Source organism: Lissotriton vulgaris, chromosome 10, assembly GCF_964263255.1.
Source record: "Lissotriton vulgaris chromosome 10, aLisVul1.2, whole genome shotgun sequence".
Taxonomy (NCBI): Eukaryota; Metazoa; Chordata; class Amphibia; order Caudata; family Salamandridae; genus Lissotriton; species Lissotriton vulgaris.
This window is the reverse complement of record NC_141698.1, coordinates 1,047,419,481-1,047,434,876: the sequence shown is the minus strand read 5'-3', so window position 1 is coordinate 1,047,434,876 and position 15,396 is coordinate 1,047,419,481. Positions and strand designations below refer to the sequence as shown.

At 42.7% G+C, this 15,396-nt stretch overlaps 1 protein-coding gene across 1 annotated transcript in view; it reads right to left on the bottom strand.

Annotated features, from left to right (window-relative positions):
• CMTM7 (CKLF like MARVEL transmembrane domain containing 7) overlaps positions 1–14,746 on the bottom strand; it is a 30,605-nt gene extending 15,859 nt beyond the window's left edge. Inside the window, exons 1-3 of the mRNA XM_086939911.1 lie at positions 14,627–14,746; positions 12,334–12,507; positions 3,245–3,343 (exon numbers count right to left, since the gene is read on the bottom strand). Of these exons, the coding sequence (XP_086796037.1) occupies positions 3,245–3,343; positions 12,334–12,507; positions 14,627–14,746 (393 nt within the window). The remainder of the gene's footprint in view (positions 1–3,244; positions 3,344–12,333; positions 12,508–14,626) is intronic.
• Positions 14,747–15,396: the final 650 nt, after the last annotated feature.

Sequence of the window (15,396 nt, the reverse complement as noted above, 5' to 3'; positions counted from 1 at the left end):
GGGGGCGTAGCCCCCCACGCCCGGCTGCAGCTCTGGCATCCTTGAACTTAAGTAAACTGAATCAGTTTTCTTAAGTTTAAAGACGCCGGCCTGAGGGAGAACGAACTGACAATCATGTCAGTCGGCATGACGTCAGACCGCCCACCGGTCTGGCGTCATGTTGACTGACATGATGGTCAAACCAGGAGGAACAGGTAGCAGCACAAGTGCGCATGAGTAGGGACGGAGGGCACCCTGCCCACTCATGCGCACTACTGTCTGGTCTGCTGGCGCATGCCCATTAGGAGAGCGAGGGTTGAGCAAAGGCTCAAACCTCGGTCTTCTAATGGGCAGGCGGGCGAGTAGTAACCATGCCCTTAGCCAATCCTGGCACTGCTGGCAGCGCCAGGATTGGCTGAGAGGGGTTGCCACCCACCAGTGCCGCGGTTGGAATTGTGAAGGCGCCATCGTTGGTTCGGGGTTCTTGCAGCAGGACAGCATGACCGGCCAGGAGCAGAGGCGGTGCGGCACTCAGGTAGGTTTTTATTTTTGCTTTTTGTTTTATTCCCCCTCCCTCCCTCGAGCATGCAGGCTGGCTTGTAGAACAAGATAAAAACACTACCCTTAATGTACAAAAGCCGCTTGTTGGCCTGTTCTTTCAGGCAGCGAAGGTTACATTGAGTTAGAAAAAACAAGTTATATCACAACTCTCGCTATGTAAATCGTCAATCCAAGATATTTGGATTGTTGATTTATATAGCAAGAATTGTAAGATCACTTATTTATTCCGCTTACTCCTCATCATTATCGTGATATTGGGTTGTTTACGGATGAACTTTCCTCTCTTGGAGCATTCACAAATTCCTTCACTTAGTCTCCAGAAAAGAAAAAATAAGCACTGCGACGTGGAGCTTTAAGAAGGGAGGAAGTTGGTGAATACGGCAGGGCTTGAATGATTATCTTTAAGCAGCACAGAAATGGGCTCCTGCTGCGAGGCGAGGGTGTGAGGCAGGTTTCAGGGACCGGGAAGTGTATTCCACCTGCATGGTGTGTGCTGAGTGCAGACATGCAGTGTGCTTGTGTTCTGTAAATCTTTAAGGTGGGCTGGCAGCCTCTCCTAATTTGTCATGCAGGCACAAAGATGTAGTTATTGCTCACTTCCTTCTTTACTTTACGCCCCCAGGCAGTCAGCATAGTGGGCAGGCACTCCTAAGTGGGTTACACGACAGCACTGCACCACAGCAAAACAGTTCTTTAATGTGATGTCACTTTTTTATTTTTGTGTGCATGTCACGCAGCATGAATGTGACCGTGGCAGTGTGACAAATGGCTTGTAGCCTGGATAAAACGGTTGTTTGCAGAAGACTGGTACTTCTTAGTTCTGCTTTGATTGCAGCTTTTTTCCACCCCTTTCAAAATGCCAGGTAACGGATGGCTGCATTTGAGAGTGGGTGGTGGTAATGTTGACATGACATATAGGCTTCGACAATGAACTTTAGAGATCCCTGCCTTGCCTTGGTGCATGCTGCTCTTGTGACCATGGGGTTACCAGGTGGGCAGCTTCCATTCTGGCGTCTTGAACATATTTAAAGCAGTAAGATATGGGGCAGTTTTGAATGTGTTTAAAAATGTAATGAATACATGTTAACAATAGCTTTATAAACCGTCTTGCTTTTTCAAATTTGTTTTAAAATACACAGTTTTGCCCACTCTTCTTGGGGGAGAAACCCCCCTTCAAACCACTCTCATGTCAGTCAGGCTTGCTTGCTTTTGACATAACACATACCCAACTTTTACGCCCACCACTTTGAAATGTCACCAGCCACCACTGGGAATGCCTCTACTTTAGGAGAAGGCTGACTGCAAGTGGCACAGACAGTGTTCCTGCTCAAAGGCACGTGTTAATTAAGGATTTGTTTAGGTGATCCTGCAGGATTATAAATCGCTACCTAAATATCGGAACCTGGACTAATAAGAGAAGCAATCGGATTTTAGTTTCACAATTGCGTGCTCTATTGTGGGTAACGGTGCAAACATAGCAGCCTTCCTCATTCATAGCCAAGTACAATCTCTTAGGTAGACAAATGGGGACTTGCACAACAAGCAACATCAGGGAAGATATTAAATACTAAGAGATTTGCTTTATCAGCGAGAATGACAACATGAGATCTGCTCCATCAGCGTGAATGCCATGACAACATGAGATCTGCTCCATCACAGGGAATGCCATGACAACATGAGATCTGCTCTATCAGCGGGAATGCCATGAGATCTGCTCCATCAGCGAGAATACCATGAGATCTGCTCCATCAGAGGGAATGCCATGACAACATGAGATCTGCTCCATCAGCGGGAATGCCAAGACAACATGAGATCTGCTCCTTCAGCGGGAATGCCAGGACAACTTGAGATCTGCTCCATCAGCGGGAATGCCATGAGATCTGCTCCTTCAGCGGGAATGCCATGAGATCTGCTCCATCAGCGGGAATGCCATGAGATCTGCTCCATCAGCGGGAATGCCATGACAACATGAGATCTGCTCAATCAGTGGGAATGCCATGAGATCTGCTCCATCAGCGAGAATGCCATGAGATCTGCTCCATCCGCGAGAATGCCATGAGATCTGCTCCATCCGCGAGAATGCCATGAGATCTGCTCCATCCGCGAGAATGCCAGGAGATCTGCTCCATCCGCGAGAATGCCATGAGATCTGCTCCATCCGCGAGAATGCCATGAGATCTGCTCCATCCGCGAGAATGCCATGAGATCTGCTCCATCAGCAGGAATGCCATGACAACATGAGATCTGCTCCATCAGAGGGAATGCCACGACAACATGAGATCTGCTCCATCAGCAGGAATGCCATGACAACTTGAGATCTGCATCAGCGGGAATGCCATAGACAAAGAATGGATGGATAAATAAAGGTGGACAGTCCCTAAACATTGAAGGACATCAGTCCATCTTCATGTCTGAACATGTGTCTGTATACAAAATGTTCTGTAGACATGCTCTCTCTTGTAATTTGGCTTACTGTGGATGTTAGTTGCAGAAGGAAATTAGCTCCATTGAAGAGGTCGCAGAATGCCGCTCGATCCCCGTTCTAATCCAAGCTGTCCCACTTGTGCGATCCTGGTTAAACTACTTTACCCGGGTTCTCTTACCTGTCATATGTGAGAGTGCTTTGAATCAAGCCAGCATTAAGTGTCAAATTTTAAAAAACACACATATTACATAGGTTTTGAAAAAAAAAAGAATCACTCACCCCTCCTGCTATAAGTCCAGATAAGCCGTAGCTTTTTGTAATCGCGACTATCGATGCAATGAACAGCAGCAGTGTACCAATTATATAATGTATAAGTTCCTGTTGGAAACAAAATAAGAAAGTATGAGCTTTACTTAATGTATACAAACCAATGTTCACTAAATGACAGGAAGACAGACCAATTCCCATTGTACAAGTTAGGTGGAATTTTCCATGCAACTTGTTAAACAAGTTAGCAGAAGTAGATTACTCGACTATCCACCTCTCAACAGAGCTCTATCTAGAATTCAGAAATGTGTGGACCCAGTTACATCTCCACTGGTGATGGTGGTAACCTTTTTTTGTCTAAAATGGTTAATAAAGAGTTTGCCATACTTGGTTAGTAATAGCTATAGGTTAGCAGTGATGAGCACATATTGGTGGATGCCTGGTGGTTCGCTTGTTATCCACGAGTTTGCCATTTGCGGAGAAGAATTTAGTTGGTCAGACCTTGATAGCCTAGATATTCCGTTTATTTGGTGATGCGAATGGTATTTTGCCATTGTGTTTCACAATGGTCATGTAATAGGAAGCTCTGTTTAGGGAAGCTCTCCCACAGATTGGTTTGATTGGTCTCATGAAAAAGAGCGTCAGACATGAGAAGGTCATGTGTATGAGTTTGTCGGGGGCAGAGCTTTGAATGCGGATAAGTTGGTTAATATAAATTCACTTTTCAAACAAAGATTACAAAGATCTTGTAGAGTCTTTTTAATATCTCTTTCATTGTTTGCACAAAGTGTGTGTGGCGCATTGTGTAAGCCAGCAGGAGAAAGAAGTTCTAGCTCGCCAGAGAGCAACGGTTGGGTTTATTTCGACATCCCCCATGGCCCGGCATCAGCTGCAGCACTGTGGGTGTGTGCAGATAGAGAAGAGGCAAAGGATGTGGCTCTGCTTGAAACTGTTATGTTGTATATTTCTTCAAGAGCTCGTGTTAGGAATGTAGAATGATGTTAGGGTGTTGGTTCTATGGTAGGTGTCATTCTGATGAAGCTGTTGGACTGAATACATCGCTTCCCTGGCTCCCACCTGTTGTATTACTTTATCTTGTTATTTCATTAAATATCCTACTCTTAATACAATCTACGTCTGGACTACTTCACTACAAATTGGCGACGAGGGAAACTGGACATTTTTGACCTGTTTTACATTGATTGGAGATTCTACGTGAGGTTTGGATTACGAGGAAAATTTATTTTTTTTAAAAACGGATCGGAGAGGAAACTACATTCTGTGAGTTATGTGACAATTATTTTTGCTTTTCGTGTAGTTTACGCAAAGACACTACTATTGTGTCATACCTTGATTCTTTAAGAGCCGTTAAAGCATCTGGTTGACTGCATTGTTCAATCTGCACCACTATTCTGCTCTGTGTGCGCCAAGCCGGCGCGGGGAGGACTGTGTGCGTCAGAGAAGAAGAAGATGCGTGTCACAACGCCTGCGCAGATGCGCTATTAACGCGGTGACGTCGGACGAAAGGTCACGCAACGTGACCCTGCGTCACGGCCATTTTGTGGGTAATTTTCGATCGAAGGCATTTACGAAGGAAAGTGACAGCCTTAGGATATTTACAAAAGAAATTGACGGCGTGAAGGCGCTAAAGGGTCAACATCGAACCAAATATTAAGGAGAACATTACGGTTATATTAAGTAAATAAAATAATTTTTACTTCGACAACTACAACAGGTGAGGAAGTCGGGAGAAGGTTTATTTGTTTATATTATTTTGATTCCTTATTTTTTTTATATAGTGCTTTATGGTGCATGGAAGGAGGTGATTGCACTGTAAGCACTGCTGGTGACAGAGACATGGCACAACAAAATTTTTCTATAAGCCCTCCTGAACCATTTTGGGTTAAAGGCACTCAACCCAATATTAAGTGGATAGAGTGGAAGGACTATTTTATAAATTATATTGCGGCAGTGGATGAAACAAAAAAGATGAAAGCAGAACAAAAAAGAGAATTCTACTACATTCTCTAGAACCAATTGGTTTAAAAACTTTTTCCAAGGATGAATAAATCTGACGACCCTAATGTGGATGAGTTTGAGAATGCAATTAAAAACATGGATAAATATTTTGCACCCAAAGTGTGCATAGGCGTCATAAGGCATACATTTTTTCAAAGAAAACAAACAAAAGAGGAAACTGTGGATGAATGGATGGATGATTTAAAAAAACTTGCCATTGATTGTAAATTTGATAACTTGCATGACGACCTTATACGCGATCAATTAGTAATGCATAATAACAACTCTGCTTTACAAGATCGTCTTTGGGTTAATGGAGACGCGCCTTTAGACGATGTGGTAGCTATTATGAGGAAGTCAGAAATGTCTGGAAGGTGTGCGACCGTGGTGAAAGAAACAGACAAAGATTTATCTAAGGCATCCGGAACGGTTTGTAAAATTCAAGGTCCTATGAAGAATTATCGTCACCAGCAACGACAAGGAAAGTGGACTAGTCAACCAATGAAGTTTCAGAACAGGAACATAGATGAAAGGAGATGTTACAGATGCAATAGCAAAGAGCATCTGGCTTTTAGTAAACTCTGTCCAGCTTTAAGGAAAAAATATGGAATATGTGGACTATTGGGCCATATTAGTAAAATGTGTCGTAGACGTAGCAATGTAAAGTATGTGTATGAGGAGGATATAGAGGTTATGGACGAAGTGGAAACAGAGGATGAGTGTATAAAAAATGTTAGAGGGAATTATGTTATCAACATTTCAGAGAGTTCCCTCAAAGGTAAACCCATTTGTGAGATATACTTGGGTGGAGTAATTGTGAGTGTTTATGCAGACTCTGGTTCACCATACACAATCGTGAATGAAGAAGTTTGGAAGAAGTTTGTGGACAAAATTGGTGAGCAGTTGAATACACCTGATGTTTGTCCAATCAGTTACACAGGAGATAAGGTTGGCATGATTGGTTTTAGATGGCTTACCTTTTTATTCAAAGGGAGGTCCACAAGAGGAAAGTTATATGTGGCAAAAGTGGGACCATCAGTATTAGGATGGTTTGAGCAGAAAAAATTGCACATTATTTTGGACCCTAACAGCAAGGAAAAGGTGCTGATTTTGGATGATTGCAGTAAAATGGGGGAAGTACTGTCTGAAAGCTTTCCAAAGGTGTTTAGCAATGAACTTGGTGTTTTAAAGGGGTTTGAACATAGAATTATTTTGAAGACTGGTGCACAACCTAAGGTACACAAAGTAAGACCTATACCCATATTAATCAGGGAGGAGGTTAAGAAGGAGATTCAGGGATTGCTTGCAAAAGAAATCGAAACATCTGAATGGATTTCTCCGATTGTGGTTGCCCGGAAACCCAATGGAAAAATCCGCTTATGCATTGATTTACGCCACTTGAACAATAACATCGTAGTTGAGAAATTTCCCCTACCTAAAATCAATGAAATGGTATCCTCCCTTAATGGCGCAACGTGGTTTTCCACGATTGATCTCTCTGCCACATATCATCAGGTAATGTTAGATCCTGACTCTAAGAGATTAATGGCGTTTATAACGCCGTTTGGTTGTTACCAATTCAGGCGTATGCCTTTTGGGTTGGCTTCAGCCGCTTCTGTTTTTCAGCGGCTGATGCATAAACTTTTTGGGGATATGGACAAGATTTCTTTTTTCCAGGATGATATTCTGGTGGCTGCAAGTGACAAATCGGGTCATGATTTAAAACTGAGACAGGTTTTGGAAACTTTACAGTCAGCAGGTCTGTCTGTGGAGTTATCCAAGTGCAAATTTAGTCAGAGGTGTGTTTCTTATTTAGGACACATTATAAGTGAAGAAGGTGTCAAACCTAAACCCGCATTAGTAGAAAACATTGTAAAGTTTCCTGCACCTGTTTCCAACGATGAAGTGAGAGCTTTTCTCAGCATGGCTGAGTATTGTGCAAAGTTTATAAAGAATTTTGCTGCAAAAGTTTTCAATATGCGTGCACTTTTAAAGAAAAACACAAAATTTGTGTGGAATGAATTGTGTGAAGAAGAGTTTAAGTTGGTTCAGGTTGATCTACAAAATGTGAATGCACTTGCGAGTTTTGACCCCAATGTTGATTGTCTGTTAACCACAGATGCAAGCGACAAAGGCCTGGGTGCTGTGTTATCACAATATGATTTGGATGGAAAGGAAAGAATAATTTTGTTTGCCTCTAGAGCTCTTTCCCCTGCTGAGAGTAGGTACCCCATTATTGAGAGGGAAGCTCTTGTGTGTGCATGAGCTTTGGAGCATTTTCGGGCATTCGTGTGGGGCAAACCTGTGGTCATTCGAACTGACCACAAACCGTTGATTCGTATTTTGTCATGTGAGGGTATTTCAGGTGCGTCAGCAAGATTAGCTAGATTGTCTATGCGTATGCAGGAGTATATTTATAAAATGGTCTACATACCTGGAAGGGATAATCACATTGCTGACTGCTTATCTAGACTTCCACCTCCTCTGGAGGAGTGTGATGATGATCCTTGGAGTGAATACTGTGTGGCGTTAGTACATGATTGTGGTGAACCTGCCATAAACAAGACTGAATGGATGGTTGAACAGGAAAAGGATGTTGTGTTGAAGAATGTGATTGATTACATTTGCAAAGGTTGGCCCAAGATAAGGGATATTCCAGGTTTGAATGCTTTTTGGCAGATCCGCATGGAATTGTCTTCAGAGAACGGTATACTTTTTAGGGATGACAGAATCATTCCACCTGCATCTTTAAGAAGGAAAATATTGCAACTTTGTCATGAAGGACATTTTGGGATTGTGAGGACCAAATCCGTGGTTAAAGGAATGTTTTGGTGGCCAGGTATTGATGGTGCAGTGGAGGATTTTGTAAGAAGATGTGATGTTTGTAAGTCTGCTGACAAGACGCTTAGGACCTTAAAGTCTGATACCTGATTTTCCTTGGGATACTATTGCGATTGATATTATTGGACCAATTGGAGACTCCAAGGAGTTTGGTTTGGTAGCCATCGACCTTTTCTCAAAGTGGCCGATTGTCAAATTCGTAGACAAAGTTGATACTCAGACTGTTCTTAAATTCTTAGATAAGATCTTCATCATGGAGGGTTTGCCTGTTTGCATTCTTACGGACAATGGTGTCCAATTTACATCCAAGCTTGCTAAAGAGTATTTTGAAAAGTGTGGTATCAAACATAAAACCACGGCATTATATAATCCCAGTGGTAATGGCACTGTTGAAAGGTTTAACAGAGTGATCAAGGGCATTATTCAGGCTTCGGTGCATAAGAAGTTAGATTGGAAAGTGCAAGTACAAAAGGCTGTTTGGTCTTATAGGATTACGATACAAAATAGCACTGGCATGTCACCGTTCATGATGAGGGGCAGAACAGCGAGGTGTAAGTTTAACCCTGGGTGGCTTTTTGATGGTAAAATAGCCAATTGGTCTCCTGTGGAAGTTAAAAATAGATTGGAGTCTACCCATGCTAAAAGCAAGGATTTTTATGATTATCATCACAACACTAAGAAGGTTTTAGTCAAGGTTGGAGATTGGGTGAGGGTTAGGAAGCCTCCTTTCAAGGTACCTAAAGGTGTGAGCTGTTTTGAACCACCATGTAGAGTTGCTGAGGTGTTAAAAAATTCTGTGAGACTTGATGATGGAAGGGTATGGAATCTTAAAAGCATCGCCATTAATCCTGATCAAGGTTTTGTGAAGGAGTGTTCCAATCCTAAGGATAATGATTTTGATTGGATTGAAGACCATTTTGAGAATAGTCATTTGCAATCTCAACTTGCTAATGATTTTATTTCTGATTCTGAACGGAGTAATTTCAGACAACCCAGTACTTCTTTATGTGATGAGGGGGGAATGGGTGAAGGTTGCAGTTCAGATGTTCAGACAACTGCTCAATTGGATGTATGTGATACTCTTCGGAGTAATGTAGTTGATGTCTTGCCTGATAAAAGAACTAGAGCCTTGCCTTGTTGGCTTAAGGGATTCGTTATGTAAATTATTTGCTTATGTTTTTGCTCTATTTTCCCTCATTTTTGTTTCTCCTTTCTTTGTGTATTTTGTTCTTTCATTGCATGGGGGGGGGATGTGTTATGTTTTATATTTCTTTAAGAGCTCGTTTTAGGAATGTAGAATGATGTTAGTTCTATGGTAGGTGTCATTCTGATGAAGCTGTTGGACTGAATACATCGCTTCCCTGGCTCCCACCTGTTGTATTACTTTATCTTGTTATTTCATTAAATATCCTACTCTTAATACAATCTACGTCTGGACTACTTCACTACAGAAACTCATTGGCCAAGACGCGTTATGATTTCAACAACAGTCTGAAAGAGATCTTACTTATGCTTTCAACAACAGTCTGAAAGAGATCTTACTTATGCTTTCAACAACAGTCTGAAAGAGATCTTACTTATGCTTTCAACAACAGTCTGAAAGAGATCTTACTTATGCTTTCAACAACAGTCTGAAAGAGATCTTACTTATGCTTTCAACAACAGTCTGAAAGAGATCTTACTTATGCTTTCAACAACAGTCTGAAAGATCTTACAAGTGGCTGGGTAGTGGGATCAAGTGCAGTCGGAGAAGTTACATCAAGCCTGGGATTGAGTAGCTTTGTTGGCACTAGCAAGACTTTGCAGTTACCTTCCACACCCTGCCATAAAATGGTAATCCCCTCCATCGAGCAGGAAGAAAACTATGATTTTATTGAAGACATTGAGTTTAATATCAACTTTCGCTGTTGAAACTCTCGTCCCATTGTGGCGTTAGAATTTTTAGGTCTTGCGTTAGCCAAGACCTTTTAACTTTACTGAAATAATTTCTATTACAAACTTATCTGGTCTTTTATACGGTTCTATTCATCAATTGGTCTATTAACGGTATATTCACATTTTTTTTTCTCACTACAGCATACATTATTACCAATGGGTCAACACACTTCTGTCATTGGCTAACTTCACTATGAGTAACTACAATCACATTCACACAATCACATACACATACAAAGTAGTTTGTTAGTGAAAAAATATTTTTGCTTTCAAACAGTGTTCTTTATGTTATCAAGGGACTGGCAGTGCACCCAAAAATAGTTTTACAAAAAACCTTGAAAACCATGACAAAACAAAATGGGCACTGCTAAGTCAGATGGCTGGTAGCCAACGCCAGACCTATTGGCACTGCCAAGGTTTGTTCTGTTGTTGTAGCCTGCTCACAGGAGGAGAGTGCAGCAGTGTAATCATGAAGGAGTAGACTTAGTTACTTTGCTGCTGCATTCAAATGGTGGTTCAATGCTGTTGAAGAAGTTCCTCTGTTTGAAGGTAGGTTGGTGGATCATAGAAGGAGAAAGCAGAGGTATTTTTTGGGCTCCAGGCCTCAAGTAGAGAAAGGAACAGCAATAAAGAAGCTACGCATAATTGTACATTTGTGCCTTTCATAAAATCCTAATATTTTTCATACTTTCTTCGAAAAATTTGGATTTTGCTTGCATTTGTTCCGGCAACTAGTGCAGGAGTTCCTAACTATTTCTGTAATAAGAGCCACTTATGTTCAGCGAAAATCATTCCGAGCTATTGTAAGCGTTGTAATAGTGACCAAGTCAGACAAGATAACAGTAGTGGCAACCCCATGCAAGATTACCCACCATGGTCACCACAGTGCAGCAGGAAGTGTTGTCAGCAGTAATGCAAAAAGACTTTCAACTGAAATGCCTCTGCATGAGTTATGTAGGAGAGCCAAAGGTACAGTGCTCAAAGTACCAAGGCAATAATATTAAGTTATTAATGAAATATTAGCTTTATTTCTTAATTTCTCGAAACATCAGTTATTGGGTTTTGAAACTACATAAATTTTAAACTCCAATAAGTTTTTCCATTTGGGATTTACGTATATTAATTCAACCAAGGAAAAACTTGTAATTTATTAGGATGGGCTGCATTTAGGAGAGCTGCTTACAGGTAGGCGGAGAGCTAATATCAGCCCACAAGCTACAGGTTGGTGAAGCCTAATCTAGTAAAATACTCTCAGCCTCTCCTAGATGAATTTGCTCCTATAGACCTATTTTATGACTTTTATGAATAGTAATGTTTCTCTGCAGCGGGTGGACGGGCGTGTGATTCTAGTTTAACGCAAGTCCATCAGGTTGGGATAACCTACAACTACGTATATTACATTTGCAGGCACATATAACACATGGATGTATACCTCATGAAAATGTGGCATGGGCCCGGTACTTCTGGACGTGGTTCAGACATCCCCGGTGTACAAAATGTGGTCAAACCCTCTTCATGAGGGGTAGATTGACCAGGTCATCAGCAATGTCACTACCATATTGTGGAGCGGTGGAAGAAAGAGGCCGAGTACCAAGCTGTAGGTGCTCGGCCAAGCATCCAAGGCCTACCCAACTACTTGCCTGATACTCACGGGACACACTTGAGTCAATCCTTACAAAAGATCATGCAACCGTCTGTTTGCCTGCCAGTTTGCTGCCCAAGTGAAGAGGAAATTGGCCCTGGGAAAGATCTGGGGCACAGTGATTAGACCCGTTAAGATCCAACAGGCAGGGTGCACGTGCCCCAGTCCAAGGTGGAATATTAGGAGCATCAGTTCAGAGCTCGAGAGGGTAACCAGGGCAGCAGCACCTGAAGGTCCAGGCTTCCCTGAATATAGGTCACCAGCAAATGGACGTCCATAGCTTCAATTTCAGAGACCAGTTTAGATCTATGGTCTACCTGTGACCCCATGTGTACCGGGGAGCATCAAGATCCAAGTTAGGGCCCTTTGCCCACAGTGTGCGAGCCTTTGTTCTCTAGAGATTGTAGTAAGATCCTGGACCGAAGTAAGGCAAAGTAAGGCAAAGTAAGGCAAAGTCAGGCACAAAAGGCTTAAATTGTCCTATCAATAATCATTATATCTGTGATCATGAAATGTATTGTGTCCTGCTATTAATTATGTTTTCCTTTTTGCAGAGTATGAACTTTGTTAGGTAATCAATACACCAATGCTCTTGATTATTGATTCCACCCTTCATTAGTGCAGTTTTTACAATCGAGGGGTGCCTGGTCCTCAAGATACTCACCGCGAGCGGCCAGGATAGGCAGGTCATCAGTCTGTACACTCGGAAGACGTACACCACGAAGAAGATGAAAATCACAATCAGGTCGTAGAGCGAGACAACCACGAAGTAGCTGTATGCTGTGTAATCCGTCCAGTAAGAGCACTGAACACAAAGAAAGCCGATCAGCAGGCACACCTGGGAGGGAAAGAAAAGAGGGCGGAGTCATAAGTGCACAGGCAGAGGAGGAGCAATGCAAGCGCTTGAAGAGAGGGCCCGGTCAGTTTCTGTAGGTTTCTCAAGCCCTCGGAGTCTTTACTTCAACTCCGGTCACTGTCCTTATGTCCCCCTCCATTGGCTCTCCGCATACCCTCCTCCCAATCTGCCCCCCTCTTTCCTTGACCACGTCTCTGCGTCACAACCCCCGCTGTGGCCCAGTTCCAGGTTTCCGAGCTTTACTTTTTCTCTTGTGGCGCAACCTCTCCTCATCTTGACTTTCACTTCTCACCCCATGTGCCCCAATTTCCCCTCTCCCCATTTTTATTTCCACCCCTTCCCCTATTCCACATCCTATGGTCCCCTTATCTTTACTTTTATTCTTCCCAAGACATGCTCAAGTTCTATTAAATATTTAGATCTTCCAATGAAATCTACAGTATACAAAAGTACTTTAATTAATACAAATTTTAAAAGGAGCTAAAAAACGTAAATATTTTACAGCACATTATTCATTAACTGGGCATTTTATCATTTCCATTGAAGCTCTTGGCATTGCACTACCATTTGAAGAAAAAAAAGTGGCTTTGGAAATCTCTGTTGATAAATTTTCAAAGCAGGACATGCAAATATCATAACAGAAAGTGTATACTCTCTCCTACATTCTGCCACGCATCCGTCACAGTTTTTAATGGAAACAATTCATTCTACAGAGCATTATACATCTTCTTACTTTGTGCTCCCAATTCCAGTTCATATACATTTGACGAACTGCTGCCCGACATGATTGAATTAGGTTTTTAAAATCAACGTTTTCCTCTAAATACCTCTATCTTTTTCAGTGAAGCAATTTTTCATAATAGGTTTTAAATAATGTTTACGATGAACATAACTCATATCCTGAATATTATTATTAATTATTATTATGTTTCTTATATAGCGCCGGAATCGACCCCCGAAGGGGTATCTCCGCGCTTGCCTTGGGAACCCGTCCTGGTTTTTCCCTGTGAGAAAGCCCCTACAGGGCATCCCCAAGGTGAAAGCCAGGCATCCCGCTACGTTGTGGAGATTAAGCAAGCTTAATGCCCAGAGTTGCAGAGTGTGAACCCATGATTAGGTCAAGCACCGAAGCGAGAATTATCGAGTCCATGGACATTTGAGCTCAAGACCCTGCCGCGTCGGGAATTGAACCCTGGCCCCGGGTCTGACCTCTGCTTCAGGTCTGCCTGAGCCACACTTCTCCACTCCACACTTCTCCACTTCAATATCCTATTTAGATAAAGAAAAGTGCAGGAGTCCAGTTCAAATATTAGTTAGGAATGATCCAGTCCCCCTGGTAGAGGCAGATCATTCAGAAGCCAGAATACTCCTGCCTGCTCTGTAGCTTCCTTCCCCAGGTGGGCACTTGCATTCTCTGCTCGCCCGACCAATCGGTCCCCCAGGCTGATCCACAGAGGTGTTGGTGCATCTATGTTCAACTCCAGTGTTAAACACCGATATTAAAAGAGCAACATTGTAATTACAGGATCAGCATTGGTGAAATGTGACTGCTACGAATGTGATCTGCAAATGCGGACACTCCACCAGTGCGGTGCAATGTCTCCAACCGCAGACATGGGATGTGCTGTAGGTTTCTGGGTGTTCCTGTGGGATCTTGCCTGCAAAATTAGGGTAACACCAGCAAACTCGCAACCATTTGTAGGGCGTTTCATACCTAGAATTAGTTCACATATTTACATGTGTCAAGAGCAGGGCGGAGCAAGTTTCTCAGTTGGGAACATGGGACAACCCACCCTAAGGTAATGAAGGTGGAGCTTCCTCAAAAGGCAACAACATTTCCTGGTGGAAACACAAGAAAAATGCGTAATGCACATTGGCAGGCCTGCCACCTGTGGCAAATCTGGATGAGTACATTTGATGTATGAGAGTATCCTACAACTTGTGCAGATTCCAGGTGAGCCCCCTGGATTCTCGGCGAATCTCTGATAAATTCGACATATGCTTCACATGTAGAAATTATCCCACATAGGAACACATTTCCAACGTTCCCCCCCTGCCATTTGTTAATCAGGCTCCTCCATGTTTACTTCCATCTTTGTACCCTTCTTCTGATCTTTTCATCTTTACTTGGGTTCCGGCCTGCACCACCACGTCTCATCTTTATTCTAACATCTCCCTTTCTATGCTCTCTCTGCCCACTCTCCTCCTCGTTATCCGGCATCTCGATTCCTCCTAACCTCCTCATCTTAACATATGTGCCTCTTTGTCCCTCTAGGAGCTCCTTGTTACTGCTGGCCTTCATCCTCTCTCTCCATCTTTACATACATTCCTCTCCTCTGTCCTTGACCTCCCAAGCTAACCCCCTTTTGCTTCCAGCCTGGTCTGAAGACTTTGTGAACTAATGCGTCCACTGCAGGAGGGGCCTATGTTCGGCCTATTGGTCACAGGTTTAACTCCCGGCAGGTTCACTCAGCCTTTCATCCGACTGAGGTCGATAAAATAAGTACCATTGAGTTAGGTAACAATAAACATATATTATTCAGCGCCAAGATACCCTTGCGTGAACGTGCGCTTTACAAATACTCCAGGTATGTCATGTTATTGCGCATTTAAGCTGAAGTTTTGAAAAGTCTCCATGTTGGTACTAAAGAAAAATCAAAATAAATAATTCTGTCCACTTGTGATTTCTCTGGGCAACATTCCATTCCATTCTTTTTAGCTTGCATGCGTCTTTGTATGTGGGTACCAACCATATGCAAACTGGCAACAGGTGAGCAGCCAAGACAGAATTGCTAGGCCACGCCCATTCTGCACATCAACACACACAACTCCATGATGTGTCCTGACTGGGACTCACTGGTGTGATGGAGA